This window comes from Vigna umbellata, chromosome 5 (assembly GCF_029865625.1).
Source record: "Vigna umbellata cultivar VRB3 chromosome 5, Vumbellata_1.0, whole genome shotgun sequence".
Lineage (NCBI taxonomy): Eukaryota > Viridiplantae > Streptophyta > Magnoliopsida > Fabales > Fabaceae > Vigna > Vigna umbellata.
In genome coordinates, this window is record NC_142169.1 from 11,608,319 (window position 1) to 11,632,731 (window position 24,413).

The window sequence follows — 24,413 nt, forward strand, 5'->3', positions numbered from 1 at the left end:
CTCATTTCTCCACAAATCACTTCCCACAACTTCTAAAACATCTCTCTAAAAAAATTCCTACAAACAGCACTAATTAATTTAGGCGACTTATCCAATAACCTACAAAAGTATTCAATTTATATCTTAATTACTAACAAATATGCAAAACATAATCATTTCAACTATTACACTTTTCATTTAATTGATTACCACGTTCAAGGTGTATGATCCATAATGTACTACATATTATTCACACTTTATTTTTCCTGGTAATAGATTACATTTCTCTATGTAATTGATTATCCTATTCCATTAATGTTAAAATTCTTTAATAATCGATTACATCAATTATATAATTGACTACAAAATAAAAGAGTTGTGCACCTCCCCTTCAAGACATCTAATTTGAATTTGGATTTTGTTTTGCACCCTCGTAACATTCACAAGGAAGTAGTCAGGCCCGTTACCACTTCCTTTTCAAATACGACAAATCTAGATAATTCTGATACATGAAAGTTATTTTGGGTATAGGACTTCGTTATATAAAAATATTACCTCCCACACCCGTAGTGTTTTTGGAATTTGCCCAAATCCTTAGTTTGTCTAGTATAATTGTCATTAAAAAAAAAACTGCAAATTCTCTCCCATGCATGATTATCATGAGTATATCAATGCATTCCCACACAAATAAATCATTTTCTCATGGAAAAATCATATTTTACATCAAACAATAAAAAGATTTGAATGTCAAGGTAGTTTTGATACACTTTTGTCTTAAATATTTTAAAAATAAAATTAGTTTTTTTTTTCATAAACGAAAATTAGATTATGCATCTAAGATGAGAATTTGAAGAACTTATATTACTTCATATTAATTTGTTTATGTGTAAAACAATTTCTAATGAGTGCATTGTTTTATATTTTTTCATTCTTTCTACACACTTTTCCTTTCATTTTTTTTCTACTCTTCTCTCAACCCAATTGACATTAACTTATTTCCGAAAATTGAAGGAAGAGTTGAATACCTAGAATATTTAAAAGATACTATACATGTGTAAGAAAGAAGGAAAGGAAATAAATAGAAAGAACTCACAGCTAGCAACAGCAAGAAATGTTCCTATTAATGACCAATTCAAACTTCAATGTGAGAGAGTGATTGGTCCTTATTTTAGAAGCAAACACTTTTAAATGGTATGGATTTTCTTTTTCTTCCATGGCTAATTTTGGTGTGTGTGTGTGTATATATATATATATATATATATATATATATATATATATATATATATATATATATATATGTATGTATGTATACTTTAGTCTACTCTTAGTTTATAATCAAACACTTTGTTTTTGTTATATGATTTATTGGTTCAAGTAATGCATTGCGTACTTTTCCAGGTAATTATAATTTTTTTCTTCAACTTTCTTAAAGAAACTTTCAGTGTATTTTCGTTATCTATAGTGAAAATAAGTTTTGTGTTGACACACACACTAAATTTATTAAAAAAATAGTTTTTTGTTTAACACACACACACACACTAAATTTATTAAAAAAAAATAGTTTTTTGTTTAAGCTTTTGAAAAAAAAAAGTTTCTAACTATTTTGAGAAATGGAGCACTTTATCTTTACTACTATCTTTAACATTATATAAAATTATATATAAAGCACATATATATTTTTTAATTATACAATTTTATTCTTTAAGAAATTATAATATTTTTTATTCCAAAAAATTACCACAACTTTGGAAAATAAATTTCATTCAATAGAAAAAGTTAAAAGTGTAAAAGTAGAAAAGAAATGTAAAATAATAATTGAAAATCAGACGTCCATTATAGATAATGTTAAAATTATTATTTAAGTAGAAAGTAAATCTTTTATTTTATCTTACAATTAAGTTGCTTCTCTAATTTGATATTAAAGTATATACAATTATTCATAATCTCTTCTACTCAATATTTGATCAGGGAACATATTACATTTTAGAAAATGGGGACAAACGTCATGCTAATGAACTGGATTAATTAAATTGTATTAGATTTAAATTCCTCTATTCTAATAATAATGAAGAGAAAACTATATAGTAAGAAAACATGTTCCATTAGAGGAAAATTGTAAGAAAAAATCTTCCATTTTTTATCTGAAATTTTTGAAACAAGGTAAATAATGTGAAGGTTTTGTATTAATGTGAAAATGAACCATCCCTTGTAATATCTTTTCAAAACAGGGACTGAACATGGGAATGTAGTTTCTCAACTCCATTTCTTGAAATATGTGTTAAATGTCTTATAAAAAAATAAAGTAGAATGAATTAGTTAAGGTGTGTTTATTGAGTCAAAGTATGAAGAAGTCAAGAAAAGAATGTGGGGGCTACTATATATTAATGCAAATGTTTAAAGTAAATTACTCTTTATTGCTCCAATGGGAGGGACTATCTTCTTCTTTGTGTTGCATTTGTTTGCATGGCCAGGGTTTCTACTGGCTAATGAAACAACACACCAGTGCCTAAGCACTCGTATTAAGAACATAGGTGTTGTTCTTGATTTGGATTCACTAATGGGTAAGCAACAGAAAGTAGCCATGGAAATTGCAGTCCAAGAGTTCAATAGCTTCGGTTGTTCAAAGCTGGAATTGAATATTCAAAATTCCAAGGGGATTTCGGCTACAGCAATATCCACTGGTAATCTCCTTTCCACCAATTTTTTTTTCTAAGGAACAAACTTCAACAACAGCATGTATGGTCCCATTAATGTGTCCAGTTTTTTTTCTTTCTATGTTGTTTTTTCTCGTGTTTTTTTTTTTTGTAAATGATCAATTTGATTCTCCAAATGGTTGTTTTTTTGTGATTTCTCTCATGTTTACAAAATTTAAAATTTATATATACATATATATATATATATATATATATATATATATATATATTATATTATATTAAAAGGCTTGTCATCCTTCAAATATTACTAATTGTATTTTAAATTAAATCATACATAATAAATACAATAGAAAATTACCATTGAAAGTTGCATGCTATAAATAACCTCGAGTTAGAACTTTTTTAGAGGCTTATGATTAATTATTTACATCCTCTAATTTGTGGTGTGATAAGACAATGAGAACACAATTTTATCTTTGTGATTTCTTTGTATCAACAAAAATACCATAAGAAAAGGATTTCACACATCGATAATGATTAGTACTTGTGTCATTGTCCCCGTAGAGAGTTTTTCTAAGTTAATTGTAAACTTTAAATCATATGACAAGGATACATTTAATATAAGGGTCTTTTTCAAGTTTTGTCTATTCTACTTAACTTAGGTCATCTAACAATTAGCACTTTTGTAAGAGTTATGTTTCTCTCTCTCTCTTCTTCTCTCAAAAATGTCTATCTCCTCTCTTCTACTGTTTTCTTTCTTTGATTTAGAGTTTCTAGGGTTTCTAAAACACACCACTCCCTTCTCTTTATATCTTAATATTTATAAATCAACTCAACTTTATCTCTAATATTTTCTCACTTATAATAATATATTTTATTCTAATTTATTATATTATTATTATTATTATCATCATCATCATCTAATAATAATAATAATATCTAATTACATCCACTAATATCTTAAGATATCTTTTAATTAGCAATATCTCAAAATATCTTTTAAAACGTCTAATAATAATATCTCTTTTAATCTTTAAACTCATTAAGATTATATCTTCTATTTTCATTTAACTAATTTTTAAAATAAAAACAACTAAATCTTCTAAAATATTTACATAATATCTTTTCATTAATTTTTCATATTATTTAATTTGCATTTTTTCCTTTTTACACCTCCCTAATTTAATTTTTTGCACCTAATCAATAAAAGGTAAAAAACCCTTTTGCCCCTAGGCAAAAATATAAATAAAATAAAACAAATAACATAACAATTATGTTCTAACAAAAGTGTATACTCAAGAACGCTAATTTCCAAATAAAAATCCAAAGTCTCAAAACTTCTTTCTTTTTAAGACCTCTATTTTCTCGGATCTTACAACACAGGATCACTCATCATGTAGAAGGCCATCACATTGACAAACATATCCTTAAATGCTCCTATAGGTCAGTTGACTTGTTATACTTCTCAAAACATCGGGAGAATCCCCCGCTTGGGCATGGATGTCTCCATGATTGTTGGGGTAAAAGGTAACAAACTAATAGCGTGAATCGTCTTGGTTGGTTGCTCTATCTGCTTGTATAGGTTCGACAGGATAGGACTATCTAACACTAAATGCTAGGTTGTTTTCTCTTGACATGTGACCGTGATCTCGACCCTCAATGCTGCTAACTCCGCTTCGTGCACCTTTGCATTTCTTGGATTTGGCGCTGTATCTCCTTGATCAGCTTCATAGGATCTTGTTGTTTGCCCAACTCTCCTGGTGTAGTTGTGCTCATGTTTTTTGTGGTCACCGTTAGGTTGTCTTCTATTTCCTTCGGTAATGTTTCGCTTATGAGGTCGAAGTTATATGTTTACTATATTATGGGTCTTAATGTCCAAATCTTTGTCTGTCATTTTTCGTCCTATGTCCATTCGATCAAACTAGGAGGTTATCTGTCTAAGTTATTCCATGACAAAGTTAGTGAAAGTTCGACAGTTATAACAATTAATGTGTATTAAATGCAATCACATATCTCTTTACCTCAAACCTGTTTTATAATTTTCAAAATAAATTTTGGTTAATAGCTATCTAATTACAAACCAATTGTCAATGATTATAGTTTTGGTTTGAATAATTAGCGTTAATAATAATCTTGTGATAATAAGATTGTTTAACACTAAACGACCGTCTGTTCTCTCGCATACGGTCATACAATATAGATTATTTAAATAATTGATAATTTACCCACCTAATAGATTATATCATTTCAAATATAAAACTGAAATTGTGATATTTAATCGATCAATATACTCTATAATTAATTTTTTTGCAAATCAATACATGTGTTCAAAGTAAGATGATTGATTGATTATTTTAAAGTCTAGTCAATTAATTTTTCAAATAACATATATTGATGAACAAAATAATTGATTATTCATTTAAGATAATACTATATAGCTAAAGATAATCAATTATTGTAAGTTTTAATATACTGATGAAAAAATAATTGATTTTTCACTTAAGATAATATACTATATACTTAATATAATGAATTATTGTAAGTTTTAATCAATTAAACCAACAAAAAAAAAAGAGCATTACCATTAAACATGTATATAAAAAAACATGATCAACACCAGTGACAAAATCGGATAAAATTTTAGGGATGTCAAAACAGATTTTTTATATATAAATTATTTTTTCCTTTTTTGTTTTCATTTTGTCTACTCAAAAAGGTATGATAAAAAAATATGATTATTATTTATCATACCATAAAATAATCATAAAAAGTTATAATTAATGTAGATGCATTATTTTCATCTTCATCACAAGCCTTCTTTTTTAAAAAAGAATCAATTATTTTGCTCTTTATTATAATTTTTTTAATATAAATTTATCTCTCACCTATTTAGAAAAGGATGAATTTATCAACATCGAGTGATACATAGTAAACAAGTTTATTACATGCAAAAGGGAAATAAATTGTTTGGAAAAAAGAATAGGAAGATGAGATATTGATCGGTCAAAAATATTTTTAACTCTTCAATTTCACCTTAGTGTAATTTGATTTCGTAAAGGATGTGAGATTGTAGTGAAATTTGAGATAGAAAGGAAGAGGTGAGAAAGAGAAGGAGGTACACAAAGAAAGAAGAAAAACTCGAGGTTAGGTTGCGCGTGAGGTTTTGAAAGAAGTTTTAAAAAGTTAATATAAATAATATAATAATATATAAATATAATTTTAAAATACGTATACAAAATTAAATAAAAAACTTTAGGAAACGGTGACCCTCGTGTGATATAGAAACGTCTACTACTTATCAACACATGTGTACATAATAGATAACATCAAACAAATATCAAAGAACATTTTCATAAAAAATGCTTAGTTTACTCTATATATTGACGAAAACTTATCCTTAGAAAAATGTTTGGTGAAGATATCAGCATTATTAACATTTACGTATTTTGTGATACAATTCCCCTCTGCTACATGGGCTCTAATGATATAATGCCTAATTTGTTTATGTGTTTATCTTAGAATGCATGATGCAATTTCTAGATTGATGAAATTTGTACTCGCATGTTTGAATGAAATGTAAATAAAGAAAAAAATATAGAAAGTCTTAGGTCTTTTGTATATGGATAGTATCAAATCGCACAAATAATATAAAATGGTAAAACTAAGTATCGTGTCCAAGAGACTCTCGACACTAGACAATCATGTGATAACTCGATTAATTAAGACTTAGAGAAAACGAGATCATTGGTTTCAGGTGCAAAGACAGAAAATTAAAAAAAAATGCAGTTTGATCAATAACAGAATAACACATTGATGAACGGATGTTGTTTTTTATATGAGATGAGTAGGTTGTTGAGGTTAGATTTCACCAAGTTCACTCTCATGTATGTAAGAATTCTTCTTTATGCATTAATGTTAACGTCACTCACTAAGTCACTTAAACACAATCCCTCGGCGAAATAAATATGTCCTTAATCACTAGTTCATGCAATTCCTAGCATTCGTAGTAATTAAATGTGAATATCAAGAGCTTTAAGACGACCAAGACTCATACCCTAATCCTTGAGAAATATTACTCTTGGGAGTAATTCAACAAGAACCTGAATTGTAAGGAACCTCCCAGCACTCATGCAATTCATAAATCATGCTATTGATTGAGTTAAACAAAGCAAGCGTTGCAACAGATGAATTACTCTAACAATTAATGAAAAAACATATATTATTAAGAATCAATTCAAATACATGAGAGTTCACAAGGTTACATCATCCCCCAACAACAAATAGTGTTTAGTTCACCATAGACATGGTGAAACTAGATGAATGATGGAGAAGAATGAGATAGAAAAACCCTAAAAGTAGAAGATGGAAGCTCTCGCATCCAAATTCGTCTCCAGAGACTGAAAGAGTGTGCTGCTGCACTCCCTCCGCCAAAGATACAAAACCTAGGGCGTCTGGGTCCTTTAAATAGAGTCGAATCAAAACAAAAACAAGGTCCGACCCATGTCGCTGGCGCTCAAGCGCCCTAAGTGGGGTGCCCGGGCGTTGAGCTGTACTTGCTGGCGCTTAAGCACCCAAAAGGGGTGCCCAGGCGGTGTGCGGTGCACTTCTGGCACCCAAGCCTCCCTGAGGGGCACCCAAGCCTCGCGAATTTTTTTAGCACTACGTTTTTTTCTCTTTTTCTACAGTTATGATCGCTCCTTGAGTTCCGACTCCTTCATACTTTGACTCCTCTTCCAAATCACTTCATTAACCTACTAAAACAAGGGAATTTAGTCATAAAATCATTAAGTTCAACCTCAACTCTCTTATTCACACAACTTAACAGAAAATCATGATTTCAAGCAAGTTTCTAAGTAGAAAAGGGTGCATTTAGTATCAAAATTACATCACAGATAACGATATTTTCAACCGTTATAAGTCTTTTGTTTCATTTGAAGGATCAATAGAAAAGGATTTACTCTACTTTAGTGGCAAAAAAAATTCACACATGCTTCTTTCATTAAATGTCATGAAACTAATTATCATTCATAATATTTTGAGGTTGTGAGAGATAAATCGATGGATAAAGAAAATTGTAGAGATAATAGAATATGAAAGTAGTAGTGGAAAGTAGTATATTTTGTAGTTGTGTGTAAGTTGTTGATATGCATCAACTGATAGTGTACATAAGTATTTATATACTACATCTCGCCTATGTGATTCTTTTTATAAAATTTTAACTATAAACTTTTAAAATGTTCTAGATTTTTATTCATGTAAAATGTTATTAATTTCTTCTCTTATCAAAAGTTTTTCTGCGTTTTCTAAAATTTACATTATATTTGAATACTTCTATCTTAGACTTTTCTATATTGTTTTAAGAAGCATCCTTGCATATAAAAAATATATATAAAACTTAAGAAATTACCTCTGAGACTTAGTTCCTTTAAAATTTTTTGATATCCTTTTAATAACTACTAGATGTACTATGTAATGGTTAGATAAATAATAACAATCTTACACTATGTTCATAAATCTTTAACCCTAATTTAATTATAAGTGTGTGATTTTAATTGAGCTTACAAAAGGTTGAGGTTTGTTCAATTACAAACCAACTTAATTAGCGAAGAAAAATTTCAAGTTGGATATATAATGGTTAAATTATTTCATAATTCTATAAATTGTTTGATAAATTTTAATTACTATTGCAAAAAATGGGTTTTTGGATTCTTTTTTATAATTAGATCTTTGAATTTTTATTTATTTTTTAATTGAGTTCTTTTGTCTGACTGTTGTTATGACACTGTTAAAATGAAACATTGTAACATTGTGATGGTTTTATATGTATAGCTTTGAATCTCACACAGAGCAAGCAAGTGCTTGCCCTCATTGGAACAATAACACACAATGAAGCAACAATTGCAAGTGAGTTAAATGACACCATAAAGAATATTCCTATACTGTCTCTGACTTCCCCCACATCCAACATGGAGATGTTGTCTCCACAATTGCCAAACTTCATCCAATTTGGCAATGATATCAAGATTCATATGCAATGCATTTCAGCCATTGTAGGAGAATTCAGATGGAGAAAGGTGACAACAATCTATGAACTCAATAACATGTTTTCCTTTGATCCAGAAATGGTACTTGACCTCTCCTATTCTCTTAGACTTGTTGGCTCTCAGATTGATGATCATTTACAGTTCCCTTCATTGCCCTACCTCTCAGACCCAAAATCTACCATTGAAAATGGGCTTAAAAAGCTTAAAAGAAAAAGTAATAGGGTCTTCTTGATTCTGCAATCTTCTTTGGAAATGGCTAACATACTATTTGAGAAAGCAAAACAAATGGGTTTGATGGAAAAAGATTCTGTTTGGGTTATCCCAGATGGGGTTGCTAGCCTTCTTGATTCGGTTAACTCAACTGTTATCATTAACATGCAAGGAGTTATTGGATTTAAGACACATTTCATTGAAACAAGTGAAAAATTTAGGAGATTCAAGTTTAAATTTCGAAGAAGATTCGCATTGGAGTTCGCTGAAGAAGATAATATTAGCCCGAGTTTCTTTGCACTACAATCGTATGATGCAACTTGGGTTGTTGCTCAGGCTACAAGGAAATCACAGTGGAAGTTTAACCTTGAACAATTATCTAAAACTAATCTCTCCAACAATAGAAAATTACAACAATCACCAATCTTCAGCATAATTAATGTGATAGGTAAAAGCTACAGAGAGTTGGGATTATGGTCTCCAGAACTAGGTTTGACAAAAAGCCTTGTTACAGAACAACTACGAGAGATAATGAAGACACATGGTGCTTCAACTAAAGTTTTGAGTACAATTTATTGGCCAGGTGGCTTGCAGTTTGTTCCTAAGGGATGGACTCACAACACTAAGGAGAAGATATTGCAAATAGCAGTGCCTGCAAATGGTGTCTTTCATCAATTTGTAAATGTGACATATGATCAAAACACAAATAACACTTCTATTACCGGTTTCTCAATTGATGTCTTCAAAGCAGCCATTAATACTTTGCCTTATGACTTGAATTACACATTTGTTCCCTTCAATGGTTCTTATGATGAAATGGTAGAGAAAGTCTACAATAAGGTATGGTAGCAATTAACTAGTACCAACAATCACATTTCTTCTTTTTTACATTTTTTTTCTTCTTTTGCAATTTTGTATTTCATATAGTGCAAATCTTAAATTTTTTCTGGAATAGACATTGGATGCTGCTGTCGGAGATACATCAATAATGGCATACAGATATCATTTAGTGGACTTCTCACAACCATATCTTGAATCTGGCCTGAACATGGTGGTTCCAGAGCAATCAAAAAAATCAAAGGAAGCATGGATGTTTTTTGATGCCTTCACGAAAGAGATGTGGTTGATGATGACAACACTGCACATTTTTGTTGGATTGGTCATTTGGTTGATTGAGAGGCAAGTTAATGCAGAACTAAAAGGATTGGGGTCCATGCTTTGGTTTTTAGTCACTGTAATATTCTATGCACATAGTAAGTCCTCTAACACAAAGTTCAACTTCATAAGAGTAACTTTCCTTTCTTAGAGAGTGTGAATACTCATTTGAGGTACTTGAGATGGTAGTTCAAACATAGTAAGAAGCAAAAAAATTATATCTGTTTCCTTAGCAATATTCACCATACATATGACATGATACTAATCAAAGATTTTTTATCACAATCCTATCCCTAATACTTGGAACATTTCCAAATCTAATAATGTGCAGGAGAACCAATTAGAAGCCCTTTGGCTCGAACTGTAATGGCACCATGGTTATTCGTTATCCTCATTGCAACCAGTACTTTCACAGCAAGTTTGACTTCAATGATGACTTTTTCACAGCTAGTGCCATCTGTTTTAGATATCCAAACCCTTCAGAAAAGAAATTCCCCGGTTGGTTGTAATGGAAATTCATTCATTGTGAAGTATTTGACTGAGGTACTAAATTTCAAGCCAGAGAACATCAGAAAAATTTACTCCGTAAGTGATTACCCTAATGCCTTTCAAAATAAGTATATTGAAGCAGCTTTCCTTAGTACGCCTCATACAAAGGTATTTCTGGCAAAGTACTCCTGCAAGGGTCTCATCAAAGCAGGCAACACTTTCAAGCTTGATGGCATAGGTTTTGTGGGTCTCTTTCCCTCATTATTTCCTTTCCATTTTATGATATGTTTGGTACTATAGTGGAAAATAGGGTAATTGTAAGGAAAACTTGAAATTTAAACATAATGATTGTTTTCTTGTATTAACTGCCAATATTAACAATCATTATCTTACGTGCACTCCCCAGTTCTCATTCCTACCAAACCTAGACACCTTTTTAACATTGCATCTGCTATTTTTTAAAAGAACTTTTCCCTATTTTTGAAAATTGTACATTTTGTGTTTCATTACTCAGGTATTTCCAAAGGGTTCCAATCTGGCTGCCGACATATCTGAGGCATTGCTGAAAGTGATAGAGAGTGGAGAGATAGAAGAACTAGAAAAAGAGATGTTAGGAGGCAATTCAAGTTGCTCTCCTTTACATAACAAAATGAAAGATGGGTCATCAACAGGATTTCAACCTTTCCTTGGCCTATTTTGCATCTGTGCTGTTGTTTCTATTTTAGCATTGTTATATAATATGATTTGTGTGTTCATGAATGATGTAGAGACATTCACTAACTATATACATGTAACATTGACACCATTGAGGAGAATCTATATATGGACAAGTGCATCTTTTACATGGATTTGTTCAACACTACAATGGGGGAGTATTAGAAGTGTAATTACTACCACAATAACAGGAAATGCAGAGGAGACTACCATTAATAGTCAACAAAGTACCATGGCTGTTGAGGTCACTGATGTTGTATTGGCTTCTCATTCTTCCTAAGCTACTAATTTTTCATATTGTTGTACAAAACATTCTAGTACTAAAGACTTTAATGATTTCAATGCACATTTTTTTTGTGATACCTTGACAATATGATGTTATGATATACAAAGATAAAAAGATTTATGCACCAAATTATGAAGGAGTAATCCATGAAAATAGTGGAAGAGGTTTATTATTGTTTTTTACAAAAAAATTGAGAGGTTAAAGTCCTATGTAACATATTTCTTGTTACTTTGTGGTTTCTTTCTACTTTACCTCCCTCCCAAATAGAAAGAAAAATGTTATTTGACGGGTGTTCGGAAAATTTTCAATAATGGAGTTTTTCTATAAATGACTACTCTCAAATACTGGTGAAATGTGAAAAAATATTCCAACTCATTAGTCGGGGCAAAATTGATTACATAAAGCTATCATGGAATTTATAGAATATAGGGTTTATTGAATATGCATATTAAGTTGTAAATCTAGAGGGTATGTTTGGGGAACCTTATAGTAGATAAAATAAAATGAAGAAAAATTGAGAAAGAGAACTACATGAATTTTTCTATAATATAAAGCTAGCTTATGATGATAATATTTATTATCGTAGAAACAATTCTAAAAAACAGGACAAAGCAAAACTTACTAAGGATAACCTGTCATATATCGACCATAAAAGAGTGGTGAGGTAAACATTGACCAGACTATTTCAATCAAGTGAGGTTAAAGAAGGCTAGAGGAAGCCAAGATAGGAGAGAACCTATCCTAAGGGTGGCTCACAAAGTTGAGAGGAAATATCATCAAAGTTTCTTTACTATTCGTGAGCATTTTTTACAAGAGGGATATTTCTCTATTTATAGAATCAAAGGAGAGCCAAGCTTCTTCAATAGAAAAGGGAAATTCAGAAAGGATATTTGAATTTTGGAGTCAAAAGAGAGTATGTCGCTACTGTGACTTGCCTATGTGGCAAGGTAATGCTTCTCACATGAAGAAGGCGCGTAACATACCACATGGAAAGCACTCGATGGACAATCAGGGTTGCTTGAGGCCCAAGCTAACTCAAATAACCCGAATTTACACATCTTACACACAAAGCCCACAATTTCTAAGGCTATATTATTCTACTAAGCCCATTGGCTAGAGGTATGTGATCATCCCCTCCTTCTTGAGCAGGATTTGACCTCAAATTTGAAGGGTTGCCTCATCATTAGTTCCACCTGTGAAAGGATTAAGGTAAGTGACATTAAAGGTGGCGTTAACTTCGTACTCCTTAGGTAGGTTGAACTTATACGCACTATTATTCACTCTTCATTAGTGTGAAACAAGGCCTTCCATGTCACGTGTTCAATGTCAGACCACAAAAAACAACTTAAAAAATGACCAGTGGCATTGTTATAAATAAAACCATCTACTACACATTGAATATACCACCCACCGACATCATATATCCATTTTTCATCGAAAATCCTTCATTCTGACATCATATGATTGCTTGCATTCACTCGAAGTTGAATTGAAAAGACATTTGAGTTGCTAAAGTACAAATTACACGTCGGTGGTCAATGGTTCAACATCTAAATGTGGTAAATTCATTAAAATATTGGGTGCGAAAATGAAAATTTAGCCACATAAGATGTCAGACAACCTACAATAAAACATTGAAAGGCTATTAAATGTTAAATTCCATGTGATCCGATGCCATATGGCCTGCAAAACTTTTCTAAAACAGTTCGGCCACATTATTTCTTCACTCTTTCAATTCTACTTGAACCAACAACTTCCTTGATGAGTGTGAGGAAGAACAAATGTTAGTTTTGTGCCACTTACCTATAATGAAAGTGTTTCCACTACCTTGGATGATATTTTTCCTTAGTGTTTTATCGATTGAAATTGATTTTCCATGTAGGATCAATGTCCTAGACATGATTTAAAACTCTGCCACTTCTAAGTGAATGAACAGTTTGTTGATGAGAGTGATTCGAAGTGCAAAGGTTAGTTTTGAACCATTTACCTTAAATGTATGTGTGTCCGCTACCTTGGTGATGTTGATGTTGCGCTCGACTCAAATTGATTGTGCAATTCAAATGCAGTATACTAGGCAATGACTCCTAGGTTGTCTCTCAATGATCAATTTTGGTTTCGTCAAAGGATCAAACACGTAATGGGGGGAGGGGGTTGTGAACAGATTTACGAATTCAAAACACAAATTAAAGGCCAATTAAATCACAAATTAAAGATAGGTTGACCACTAGTTCCAATTGCAATGCTTCCAATTCCTGATTAGCAATAATTATCCGCTCCTCTCACTCCTAATCCAACACAAATTAACCAACTAAGCGAAGATTAAAAAGTTTTCATAAATGCAAATTAATTAAAATATGAATCATTAGTCAAATTAAGCCCAAATAGAAAAATTGAGAAAATAATGGACAATTGTGCACAATTCACCAATTAATTTTGGTGCGGAAAACTAAGTGAATAGGACAAAATAATGATTCATCACTTGGTTGCGATTTTTTTTAGTTTTGGTGGATTCATTTCAGTTTCATGCACTATTGAAGCTTTAGCACTTCAAACAACGATAACGATAAGTTCTCCACTTTCCATTGTTGACATCATCTTCCTCCAACATGGTTAGTTTCTTGGTTTTGATATACATTGCAATGTACTCATGGATTATTAGAGATGAATTGTTTAGTTTTGCTATTATACTTTGTTTCTTGTTTCTTTTATGTGTTATTGAATCTTGTATGTTTCTTGTACTCTTTTTAACTTAGACAACTTTTTTAGTGTGATTTTTGGCATTTTATTTTTCATTAAAATATGAAAATGTTTGTAATATGAAATGATAGTAAACACTAAGTGAAACTTAGTTCTCGTTTGAGATTTAACACAAATGATTAAACTTTTAATTGTTTGTATTAAATCTTGAATTGTTCGATCGGACAATTTAAAAAAAATATTTTTCATAATTTGGTATAACGTGTGCATTGGAGTTTATAGATAAATTTCATAAAATTTCAGTTGAGATCACTTTGTATTGTTCTTGAGATGCATATTTGATTGTGGTCATCCGTGATCAGTTTCATTTTGTGTATTTTAGAGACCAATGTAAAATGCTACTGAAATTTCATTAAATTTATTATGTTAGACTTATTTCTATGCGTGTTAGCAATTATGAAAAATATTTTTTTTTAATGGGTAGAAGCTTAATCTTGTGAGATTTCAAAATTTAAGATTTATAGAGTTTGTTACAAACATAGTATGAATTGAAAGTGAATGTGTTTTATATGTAAAAGAATAAGTATAACTTTTACTCATGATGAAATGTTGTATCTATTATGCCATTTATGTGGTTTAAGTAAAAATCTAAATATTGGATATAGAATTTAAAAAACATTTAATGATTGTTTAAAAGATAATAAAACTGCTTATATTTTACTAATGAAAGGTTGATGAATAGTGTCCTTAACATATTTGGGTATTTGGGTCGGGTATGTTAAGTAAAAAATAATTCAATTAACTTACATAATTTTTTTTTAATAATTTTATCTATATTTTTATTTTTAATTTAAATATAAATTAATTTTAACCTATAAGCAAATATTTTTGCTTTGTTTAACTCGCTATAAATTAACTTATTCAAGTAGATCATAATGTCTTTTAAAATATACGTAATATATTCGAAAGTTTTGGAACATTTACAAATTATTATAAATATATTCTAAAATTAGTTTTAAAAAACAATTAATAAAAAAGGTAGACGTTGTAAAATAAAATGCCCATAGAATTAGCCACGTAAACAACAAAGACTTTACCTTTTTGAAGTTTCAATGAACATCTTTAAACCCTATAACCAGGTCCAACATTGAACCTTTCAGTTTCAGCTCAAAACTCTGCGTTCACGGAAGCCCGGTGAAGAAAGTTTCGGGCTTTGAATGCCCACACCCTAATTGAGTTCTTTGGTTACGGTAAGTCTCCATTGATCTGATTTGCTTTAGTTCATCTTAGTTGGTTGCCATCGAAACCCGACACTGAATCAGTGTCTTAAAATTAATCGCTTTATGCATATCATGACCCGCGAATGCTACTGTTGCCGCAAAAAAAAATATAATTCAACTCACATTCCCCGTGGCCAGGAAGAATTAAAATGGTTCGTAGCAATATCTGTGTTCTCAACGGTTTTTATTCTTGTTGGCAAACTTTAGTGCTGTATTGTTATTTATATTTGCTTCCAATCTATGTTTGGGTAGAATGTGTGAACATGCTAGAGTTGGTCGGTGCTTTGTGTTAAGGGCGTTATATTTACTGTGGGGATTTAATGAACATGCTTACTCACATGCCATATATATGATGAAATGCTTCCAAACTAAGGTTTCATAATGGGTTGATGGTTAAATTTGTGATGCTATAGTAAGTATACCTGTTGGTTTTCATGTTTGCATCTGAAGTAACTTAACAAAAACAAGGTTCAAAAGATAAAAAAAAAAGCGTGGAACTTTTTTTTGTTATTATTTACTGTCAATAATATTACCAGCGGACATCTGGTTTTCGGGTACTGATTATATTTGTGTGCTTAATGTGTAAGGTTACCATATTTTCGGAACAACAGGATATCAAACCAGTGAGGCATCAATGTTGTTGTTTGATTGGTTTGATTACGGGTTATCCAACTGTCTTTGGCTTATAGTTTGGTTCTTATAACATTAGTATTATGTGAAACTATATAGCACGGGAAGATTCATTGCTGTTGTTATTCTTAAGAATGTCCAACCAAAGCGTTTAGTTTCGAAGAGATGAGTTTGTTTGGTTTGAAACTGTCATATTGATAGTAATTTGTTTTTGGATGTTGACAGTGAGGAAAAAGGTGACTGTGTATCTGAATCCAAATCTGAATGGGTTATCTTCAATTTGGAAGACATGGTGTTAGAAAGATCATTAGATCTAGAGATATCAGTTATGATAATGTTGTGGTAAACCCACTCCTGTTTGCTTCCCAAGGGCTTCGTTACAAGAGGAAGCTCCAAGTCATCCTTACAACTGTAAATATTTATCTTTAGTTGTGATGCTTGTTTAATGGGATTCCATTTAATTCAATTTTCTGAAAGTTTATATTTCCAATTTACAGGACATAGATAAGCTGGGAAAGGCAGGTGATACTGTCAAAGTTGCCCCTGGATATTTTCGCAACCACCTAATGCCTAAGCTCCTTGCTTTCCCTAACATCGATAAGTTTGCTTATCTTCTCAACGAGCAGCGCAAGGTGTGTTTTTTTTCCATTAATCTCTGTTTTACTTACTTTTATGTGCTACTTCCTGGTCAATGCCATTCATCATTAGATAAATTGATTTCCACTTTCAATTTTATTTAGTTTACTATGTTCTGGAATAAACTTTTAAATTCATGATATGATAATGCTGTAGATATCTGATCCTTATAAGACAACTGTGTCCTTAACATTTCTTTCTCTGTTTATGTGAATGCGTGTGGTTCATGTTGTCAATATTTTAAGCTTTTCTTGGTGCATAGGCAGTCTACATAACTTTCTTCTCTGTATTCACCATTTGGAAGTTTTATGTTTTAAATGATTCAGATCTATCAACCAACTGAGGAAGAAAAACAAGAAGATGTCACTGTAGTTAAAGAATCAAAGGAAGATAAGATGAAAGAGTATGAAAGAGCTGCACTACGTCTTGATAAAGCTAAGCTGGTTTGTAGTCTACTCTTTAAAGCTTTTCATTGCTGTTTTAGACTATTTCTGCTATCCTTGGGGAAATTAACTTCATTTTCTATAATATTTGTTGAGAATACAGGTTACTGCTCTTACATTTTTTTATGTATTACTAATTAAACCTCAATTTAGACTATGTTTTGTGATTATAGTGAAGATTTTATTTGCTGAGTTTCAAAAATAGAAATGTATAGTTGATAATTTCATAGTATTTCATTTTAAAACTAGCTAGTTGATATTTAAGTTTTTAATATGGGCCTGGATGTGATGATCTAATAGGTCTTGCGGAGGTTAATTGATGTTCAAAAGGCCAAGTCACGTGAATCCAAAGCTGACCCCTTGGAATTACGTTTTGCTGTGACAAAAGACAATCTTGTGGCTGAGGTAATATTTGTTCTTTTTCTTTGTAGTTGAAATGTTTTGCTGATAAGTAAAAAGTTAAAAATAAGAGTATCGTCTGTTAGAGTGTATACCCTTGTCAATATTCAGAAATAGAGAATGATTGTTAGATATCGGGATAATATTTTATAATATTATTATTGCATCTTAAAAATATTTTGGAATATCGACCACTGATGAATGGTTTTCACTTTTCATGATGTGTTTCCTTATTGAATTAGGATTTGAAGTCTAATATCAGTGTAAACAGGAATTAATACTGTCTTTTATTTCATCAAATAGTTTTCTATTTTCTCCTTTCTTTCTTTGCCTTCACTTAATTTTATCAACTAACTTTTTTATATTGCAGTTTCTGAGATATTTTTAATGTTTACCCTACTACTTATCTTGCCATGGTACTAAAACTAGGGAGAGAGATCTACTTGTTCTTTTATCAATGAAATAGGGTCGGTTTAAGTATACAGGAAAGAGTAATGTTAAAAAGAAAAGAAGCAAAAGTAATATGACTGTTGGAAATGACGAATTCCTCTAAAAATAATCTTTATTTGCCACGTGAAGAATTTCTATGAAAATAATTCTCATTTGCGACTCAAATGTCTAATAGCTATGCACAGATCTTGCTGGTCGTTGTCTCTAACATCCTTCCTTATTCTCAAACTGAAGGAATCCATGTTTGTCCTAGGTCTTATGTAACAGTGCTAGAGTTGAAGGGAATTTTAATATGCTTTTGTATTAATAAGAAGAGAATAGGGTCTGAAACAGCAATCAAAAAACTATTTGACAGCAACAAAAAAAAAAAAACAGAACAATGAAACAGTGGCTGCAGAGGTCATAAGCTCTGGGATGTCAATTTGGGAGAGAGCCATTCCTGAAAAGGAATTTCCAGAAAGAGAGGTTAGGTAAGAGAAAAGGGGACAAAGAGAATGGTCAAAGAAAAAGATTGCAGAGAGAAGGGTCATACCACACACGTTCTCATTGAATGAATCCACACAATTTTATGCTCTCTCTCCTCATACGTGAACTTTTGTGCAAATCTTTATTTTCTGTACTGCTTGCCACATGACTATCACCTTTAACCAATTCTCTCACTCTCTTTGGATCATTCTTCACGGGTGTTACATCTTTGTATTTCTTTTGCAAACCATATTTAATTTAATTAAACATTAGTGTCTTATCACCAAACTAGGATCTATTTCAAAGAAAATCATATTTAGATCAAATGTCTGAAATTACCAAAATGTATGCCAAATGTTCATTCCTAGAAGGGTACGCTTCTTTCTTCCTTTTACTTCTTTTTTCTTCATTCTTTCTATGCTACTGACTTTTATATATTATTCTAATTTAAGGTGGCGAGACAACTCTGCGTGAACATTGCACCCGATAACCTGCATCTTCCATCACCTTTATCGACGTTGGGAGAATATGAGGTGCCACTGCGATTACCAATATCTATCCCCCTGCCAGAGGGCAAGCTTAATTGGAGTTTGAAAGTTAAAATCAGGAGTAAATAAATCACTCTCTTGTGGAATTCCGTTCACAGGGGATGAAATTATTGCTTTGTGCTGATAGTCATCAAATTAAACCCGGGGATTAAAAGAGTTTGACATGTTTTTATTTATAGAAAACATAAATGTTGACACATTTAACAATGTCTTTTCCATATTCTGTTATGACTGAGTGAAATCTCATGTTCTTTGACACTCCTTTACATAAAGTTAGCTCGTTGTCAAATTGATTTTTTGTTTATCTATCACTTCCAATCTATGAACAGATCATTCAACTTCAAATTAGAGTCCATAGGGGTTGGGGCTGGTTTGGAAGTGATAAATGTAATGTCTTGGAGACGTAGCGGAGTATACATCCTTTGGCTCAGCAAATACCGATGGAAGACGTGGATATTTCCAACCCTAAAATGTACATCAAATCTGAGTACTTTTATAAGTTAAAGCATTTTCGTAAGAGGGCTGCGCTTTGTGTATTTGACTCTTTCTAGGACAAGATATTGTTACGCATTTTGGGTATTAGAAAAGCCAACTAATACTACATTGTTTAGTTCTGACACTTTCAAAAGGTTTACATATAATACCGCTTCATATACTCGAAGTGGGTAGGAAAAGTGATGGGTCTTGTACGCATAAAGTTGTGGTTCTCATTTCAGCTTTCTATGTATGTTCTTGTTCTTTTTCCCGTGTGCATAAGGAGGTTCATGTCCTTTGTACCATTTATTTTTTTTTTCTCTGTATTTGGATGATATACATATTTGGAGTCTTATCCATATTTTCTTGTTATCGGTCTTGTGAGCGTTTGACCCTTGGTTTGTACGACGTTTTGCTTTTGCGTTGCATGAAGGTTGACTTGTGGGACCCTTGGCTTTCATGATAACATGAACATTGCTTCTCCTTTCTCTATTACATGCATCCGTCTCTTTTGTTACCTAGTGAGTGTTCACTTTCCATAAATAGATATCTCTTCTATCTTTAATCATGACTCTTTTTTGTCGTTAATTCTTGTGATCTTTGGTTCCACTTGTTTTTGTATCCCGAGGAGTTTATGTAATATACTACAGAGGACAACGTTCATTCATGTCTTAGAAAACCACATTGTCTATAATATCTTCTGACGTTTGCTATGATTTTAAGGACCTGGGACTAACAAGACAGACATCATGAACATTGACACTAACATTACACCAAGGAAGCCAAACATTGTTGCTACAACTCAGATTGATTGTTTCATTGGTCAAAAGTTTTTATGCTGGCATGAACGTATGTATGCTTTGTTGGACATCTGTGGAATGGATTTCACTCTTGTGACTTCCAAATCCAACTTCAGTACATTTGCAAAAGTATATTGTACACTAGTTACACGTGAATAAAGTATGTCATGACACTTTGTTTAGTGCATTATCTAACAATATGTGCGATGTGAATTGCTCTTACAAGGAAGTCAAATGTATTTGGATCCTTTTATTTTTAAATACATTATTGAAGATGTGGATGAGTATTTCTCCTACAAGGAATCCAGATGTATTTAGATCCATTTGTTATTAAATACACTATTGATAATGATTTGTTATTAAAAACTATTATTGTTGGAAAATGATAGAAGATAAGAACATGGTTATCAATATACAAATCAATGAATATCATAAGCTATTAAAAAATATTAAAGAAAAGAACATGGTCCTACTTGATGAGTTTGTTTCAAAATTATTAATCTAAAAACTTACTCACTCATGGGATTGAATACAAACAACAACTTAAGCATATCCACAAACAAAAACTTCATTTTCCCACTAATATAATATAGTGGATGACTCACAAATGAGTGTTATGCTTGTAATGATCTCAGTCCAAAAGATGGAAGAATATTATGCATATACAATGTACATGATTATTGCAATGTAGATGCTAACAGCAATAAGTAGAAAACACAGATGATTAAGTAATTCTAATATGAATCTACAATGGAATGTACCTGGTTAATTACAAATGCAGGAAATAATTCAGTACAGTACTTTTTAGAACTGTTTGATGAAAATTCTATAAAAACTAAAAATGAGAACTGTGGAGAATCAATGCATGAAATAACCATAGCCTGTCCTAATAAAATAGAATATGCAATGAGAATGAAAGGAAGGATTTTAAAAACGAAGGTTATGCATGAAAACTAAAACTGGGATTCTGCATTTCATCAGGAAGCAGTTCAGGGCAATTTCGTGTTTATGAATGAATGCTAATGCAGGTCTTATATAAGCAATGTAAAGTATAAATAATAGAAAATATAATAAAGTATAAATGAATAATTGTATTAAGTGGTATTGTAACATTTAAATATTATTATCTAAAAACAAACAATTATAAATCTTGATATTAAATATAGTTTATATAAATACTTAAGTTTTTATATAAAAAAATGTATGATTATGATAATTATAAGATTATATATATATATATATATATATATATATATATATATATATATATATAATTATAGTTTTTATATTATTTTATTATTGTTATAATTATTATAAAAGAGGGATTGATAATTTAATTAGAAGGTTTTGGATAATTTAATTAAAAAATCGAATTAGTTAAAATTTTTATAGAATATATTATTTATTGACCTAATTAGATAATTTAATTTGAAAACGGAAGTATTTCAGTGTTCTGTCAAGTTGAACATATTTAGCATAATATTAATTACAACACTTCTTTTTCTTTTAAAGTGGACAAGGAACATTTCCCTAGTCTACTCTTTGATCGAGCACAAGCATACGATTGTAAATTTGTGATGGAATGGTTCATCATCACAAAGAATTGGTTAGGTAATTGATTAATGCTTGAAATATATTATCAAATACCTTTTAGCTTTCTTTAAAGTGTTTTCTTAATTGTATAAATATAGCTTTGCTCTAAGGTTTTTAAATGCAACTAATACTTTTGAGAATACAAGAGATTGTATTATTTTAATTGAATAAGTGTTGTGATTTTCTTTTCGTGTGAATTTGTGCTAGATTCTGTCCTTTTCCTTGTTAAGCGGAAGTATTTTGGTGTATATCCTATTATGAAATAAAAGGTTGATTTGGTTTGTATTGTCTTGGAGTCTTTCAAAGATAGAACATATTTCCTTGAGTGTATTGCAGGATAGGAAGTAAAAGCAAAGAGAAGTTTGTCATGTGGCACAATATTTGATTAGAAAATTGTTGATGAATAAATAAATGATTCGTGCAGTGGGAAAGGATTTTATAATTAGTATGAAGTATGCTGAATCGATAGCAACCAAATATAAAGTTGTGATTGACGAGGCTAATGCCTTTTTGATTAAATTATAATTTAAGAATATTAGAGAAGAACAAGTACGTAGTGGGTAGAAGGCCGATTGGACGAGGTATTTAGTTTGACGTGGAACATCTTGCTAGTAATAAAGAATGGTTCTTCAACTAATAAAAAATGAATTGGAGGTAAAGATGAATGATAAGCTAGACAAAGGGTTCATCCCTATAAATAGCAAAGCGCTGTGAGAAACAATCAATTATCAAAAATCATAGAGAAATAGAGTGCAGAAGCAAAATGAAAAGTGTGTATTTCCTTGTGACAATCTTGGCTTTAACGTCGTCCATTGCCTCAGCCTATGATCCAAGCCCTCTGCAAGATTTTTGTGTTGCTTTGAATGACACAAAGAGTGCTGGTACGTATATAGAAATAAATTATTTACATAATGGGGTAAGATTATTATTAGTATTAGAGACTGAAAAGTGATTGTGGTGAATTTGCAGTATTTGTGAACGGAAAAGTTTGCAAAGACCCAAAAGCAGTGAAAGCAGAAGATTTCTTCAGACACGTGGAAGCTGGGAATACATCGAACCCACTTGGAGCACAAGTGAGTCAGGTGTTTGTTGATGAGCTATCAGGATTGAACACACTTGGCATATCTATGGCTCGTATAGATTTTGCAGCAAAGGGTTTAAACGCTCCCCACACTCACCCTCGGGCCACAGAGATCCTTATTGTTGTTGAGGGAACTCTTTATGTTGGATTTGTGAGTTCCAATCAAGATGGCAACCGTCTCTTTACCAAAGTGTTGAACAAGGGTGATGTCTTTGTCTTCCCAATCGGTCTCGTTCATTTCCAACTTAATGTCGGCTATGGCAATGCCGTTGCCGTCGCTGCTCTCAGCAGTCAAAATCCAGGAACTATCACTATTGCCAACGCTTTGTTTAAGTCCAATCCTTCTGTTTCTTCTCAGGTTCTTACCAAAGCCTTCCAAGTTGATAAGAGCATAATCGATTACCTTCAAAAGCAATTCTGGACTGACAACAACCACTAGTTCATTATTCATTCACTGTATTCATTTCCTCTTTCTACCCATATATTATTTCTTTATGCAATAAATAAAAATTCTTCCCACTTATATTTGTATGTTGTTTCTGCTGTATTTGGAGTTCCATTTAATTTGTTATATAAGATTAACATCCTTCTTTATGTCATTGAGAATGTCTTGAATCTTTGAATCGAAAGTGGGCTTAGAAATCCTCTTTCGAGATGTGGAAGAAGGAGTCACAACAATAAAACATGGAAGTTGAATGTATATCAGAGTGTAATAAGAAAGATTGAGAGTCACTATTATAGATCAATTTTTCAATCAAATAACTTGAACATAACCCTAATATGTAATACTATAAATTAAATATGTTAAGTTGCACTGAATTTCTTTTAGTTAGCTAGGAGATCATGGATAACCCTGAAGATTATAAATAAAACTTGTTTTATCCATGAGTAATGCAGAATTTATTTAAAATATTTACATTTTATTTTTAACCTAAAAATTAAAACTTACACATATATTGAGTTATCTTGCGAGTTGTACCATAGTTTCTGTCAACTTTTATTTATGTGTATTCGATTCTTACGAAAATCTTTTATCAAAGAAAAATAGTATATATTTCTTCTCGAAAATTCACCTTAAATCGTTTTAAGAAGAAATATTCAGTTATAATAATTTTAATAATTGCGTTTGTTAATTAACTTGTTAACCTTAAAATTAGAAAGAAAAAGAAAAAGAACTTTCATTATCATAATTTTTTTCAAGGATTTGAAATTAATATTTTGCCCAAATAATAATAATAATATTAATATTAACATAACGTAGGGTAATGAAAAAATTAAAACCCTGAATAAGCAAAGATGCTTTAGATAAAATTTAGATTGAGTTGAAAGTGAATTTCTTACATTTTCACTGTTTTCTCATTTCAATACTTACAATATATTCGTTAT

At 31.1% G+C, this 24,413-nt stretch overlaps 3 protein-coding genes across 3 annotated transcripts; all 3 read left to right on the top strand.

The window, feature by feature from the left end:
- The first annotated feature begins 2,401 nt into the window (after window positions 1-2,401).
- Window positions 2,402-11,638, top strand: LOC124827278 (glutamate receptor 2.5-like). Its single transcript, XM_047300302.2, has 5 exons — window positions 2,402-2,660; window positions 8,463-9,727; window positions 9,843-10,140; window positions 10,374-10,774; window positions 11,046-11,638. The coding sequence occupies exons 1-5, from the start codon at window positions 2,402-2,404 to the stop codon at window positions 11,523-11,525; spliced, it is 2,703 nt and encodes a 900-aa protein (XP_047156258.1). The 3' UTR covers window positions 11,526-11,638.
- A 3,680-nt stretch (window positions 11,639-15,318) lies between these two features.
- On the top strand, window positions 15,319-19,596 carry LOC124827284 (Ribosomal protein L9/RNase H1). The gene is made up of 6 exons (XM_047300307.2): window positions 15,319-15,478; window positions 16,364-16,549; window positions 16,636-16,770; window positions 17,101-17,217; window positions 17,518-17,622; window positions 18,984-19,596. The coding sequence occupies exons 2-6, from the start codon at window positions 16,403-16,405 to the stop codon at window positions 19,146-19,148; spliced, it is 669 nt and encodes a 222-aa protein (XP_047156263.1). The 5' UTR covers window positions 15,319-15,478; window positions 16,364-16,402; the 3' UTR covers window positions 19,149-19,596.
- Window positions 19,597-22,690: 3,094 nt separating this feature from the next.
- On the top strand, window positions 22,691-23,613 carry LOC124827283 (germin-like protein subfamily 1 member 7). Its single transcript, XM_047300306.2, has 2 exons — window positions 22,691-22,827; window positions 22,916-23,613. Exons 1-2 carry the CDS (start codon window positions 22,710-22,712, stop codon window positions 23,464-23,466), a joined length of 669 nt encoding a protein of 222 aa, XP_047156262.1. The 5' UTR covers window positions 22,691-22,709; the 3' UTR covers window positions 23,467-23,613.
- Window positions 23,614-24,413: the final 800 nt, after the last annotated feature.

Bases quoted from the DNA above. Each gene is read 5' to 3' on its own strand.
- LOC124827278 (XM_047300302.2), top strand. From the start codon at position 2,402: ATGGGAGGGACTATCTTCTTCTTTGTGTTGCATTTGTTTGCATGGCCA. The intron at 9,728-9,842 runs GTATGGTAGCAA...TTTCTGGAATAG, and splicing joins TAGAGAAAGTCTACAATAAG to ACATTGGATGCTGCTGTCGG. The intron at 10,775-11,045 runs GTGGGTCTCTTT...TTCATTACTCAG, and splicing joins AGCTTGATGGCATAGGTTTT to GTATTTCCAAAGGGTTCCAA.
- LOC124827284 (XM_047300307.2), top strand. From the start codon at position 16,403: ATGGGTTATCTTCAATTTGGAAGACATGGTGTTAGAAAGATCATTAGA. The intron at 16,550-16,635 runs GTAAATATTTAT...TCCAATTTACAG, and splicing joins TCCAAGTCATCCTTACAACT to GACATAGATAAGCTGGGAAA. The intron at 16,771-17,100 runs GTGTGTTTTTTT...TAAATGATTCAG, and splicing joins TTCTCAACGAGCAGCGCAAG to ATCTATCAACCAACTGAGGA.
- LOC124827283 (XM_047300306.2), top strand. From the start codon at position 22,710: ATGAAAAGTGTGTATTTCCTTGTGACAATCTTGGCTTTAACGTCGTCC. The intron at 22,828-22,915 runs GTACGTATATAG...GTGAATTTGCAG, and splicing joins GAATGACACAAAGAGTGCTG to TATTTGTGAACGGAAAAGTT.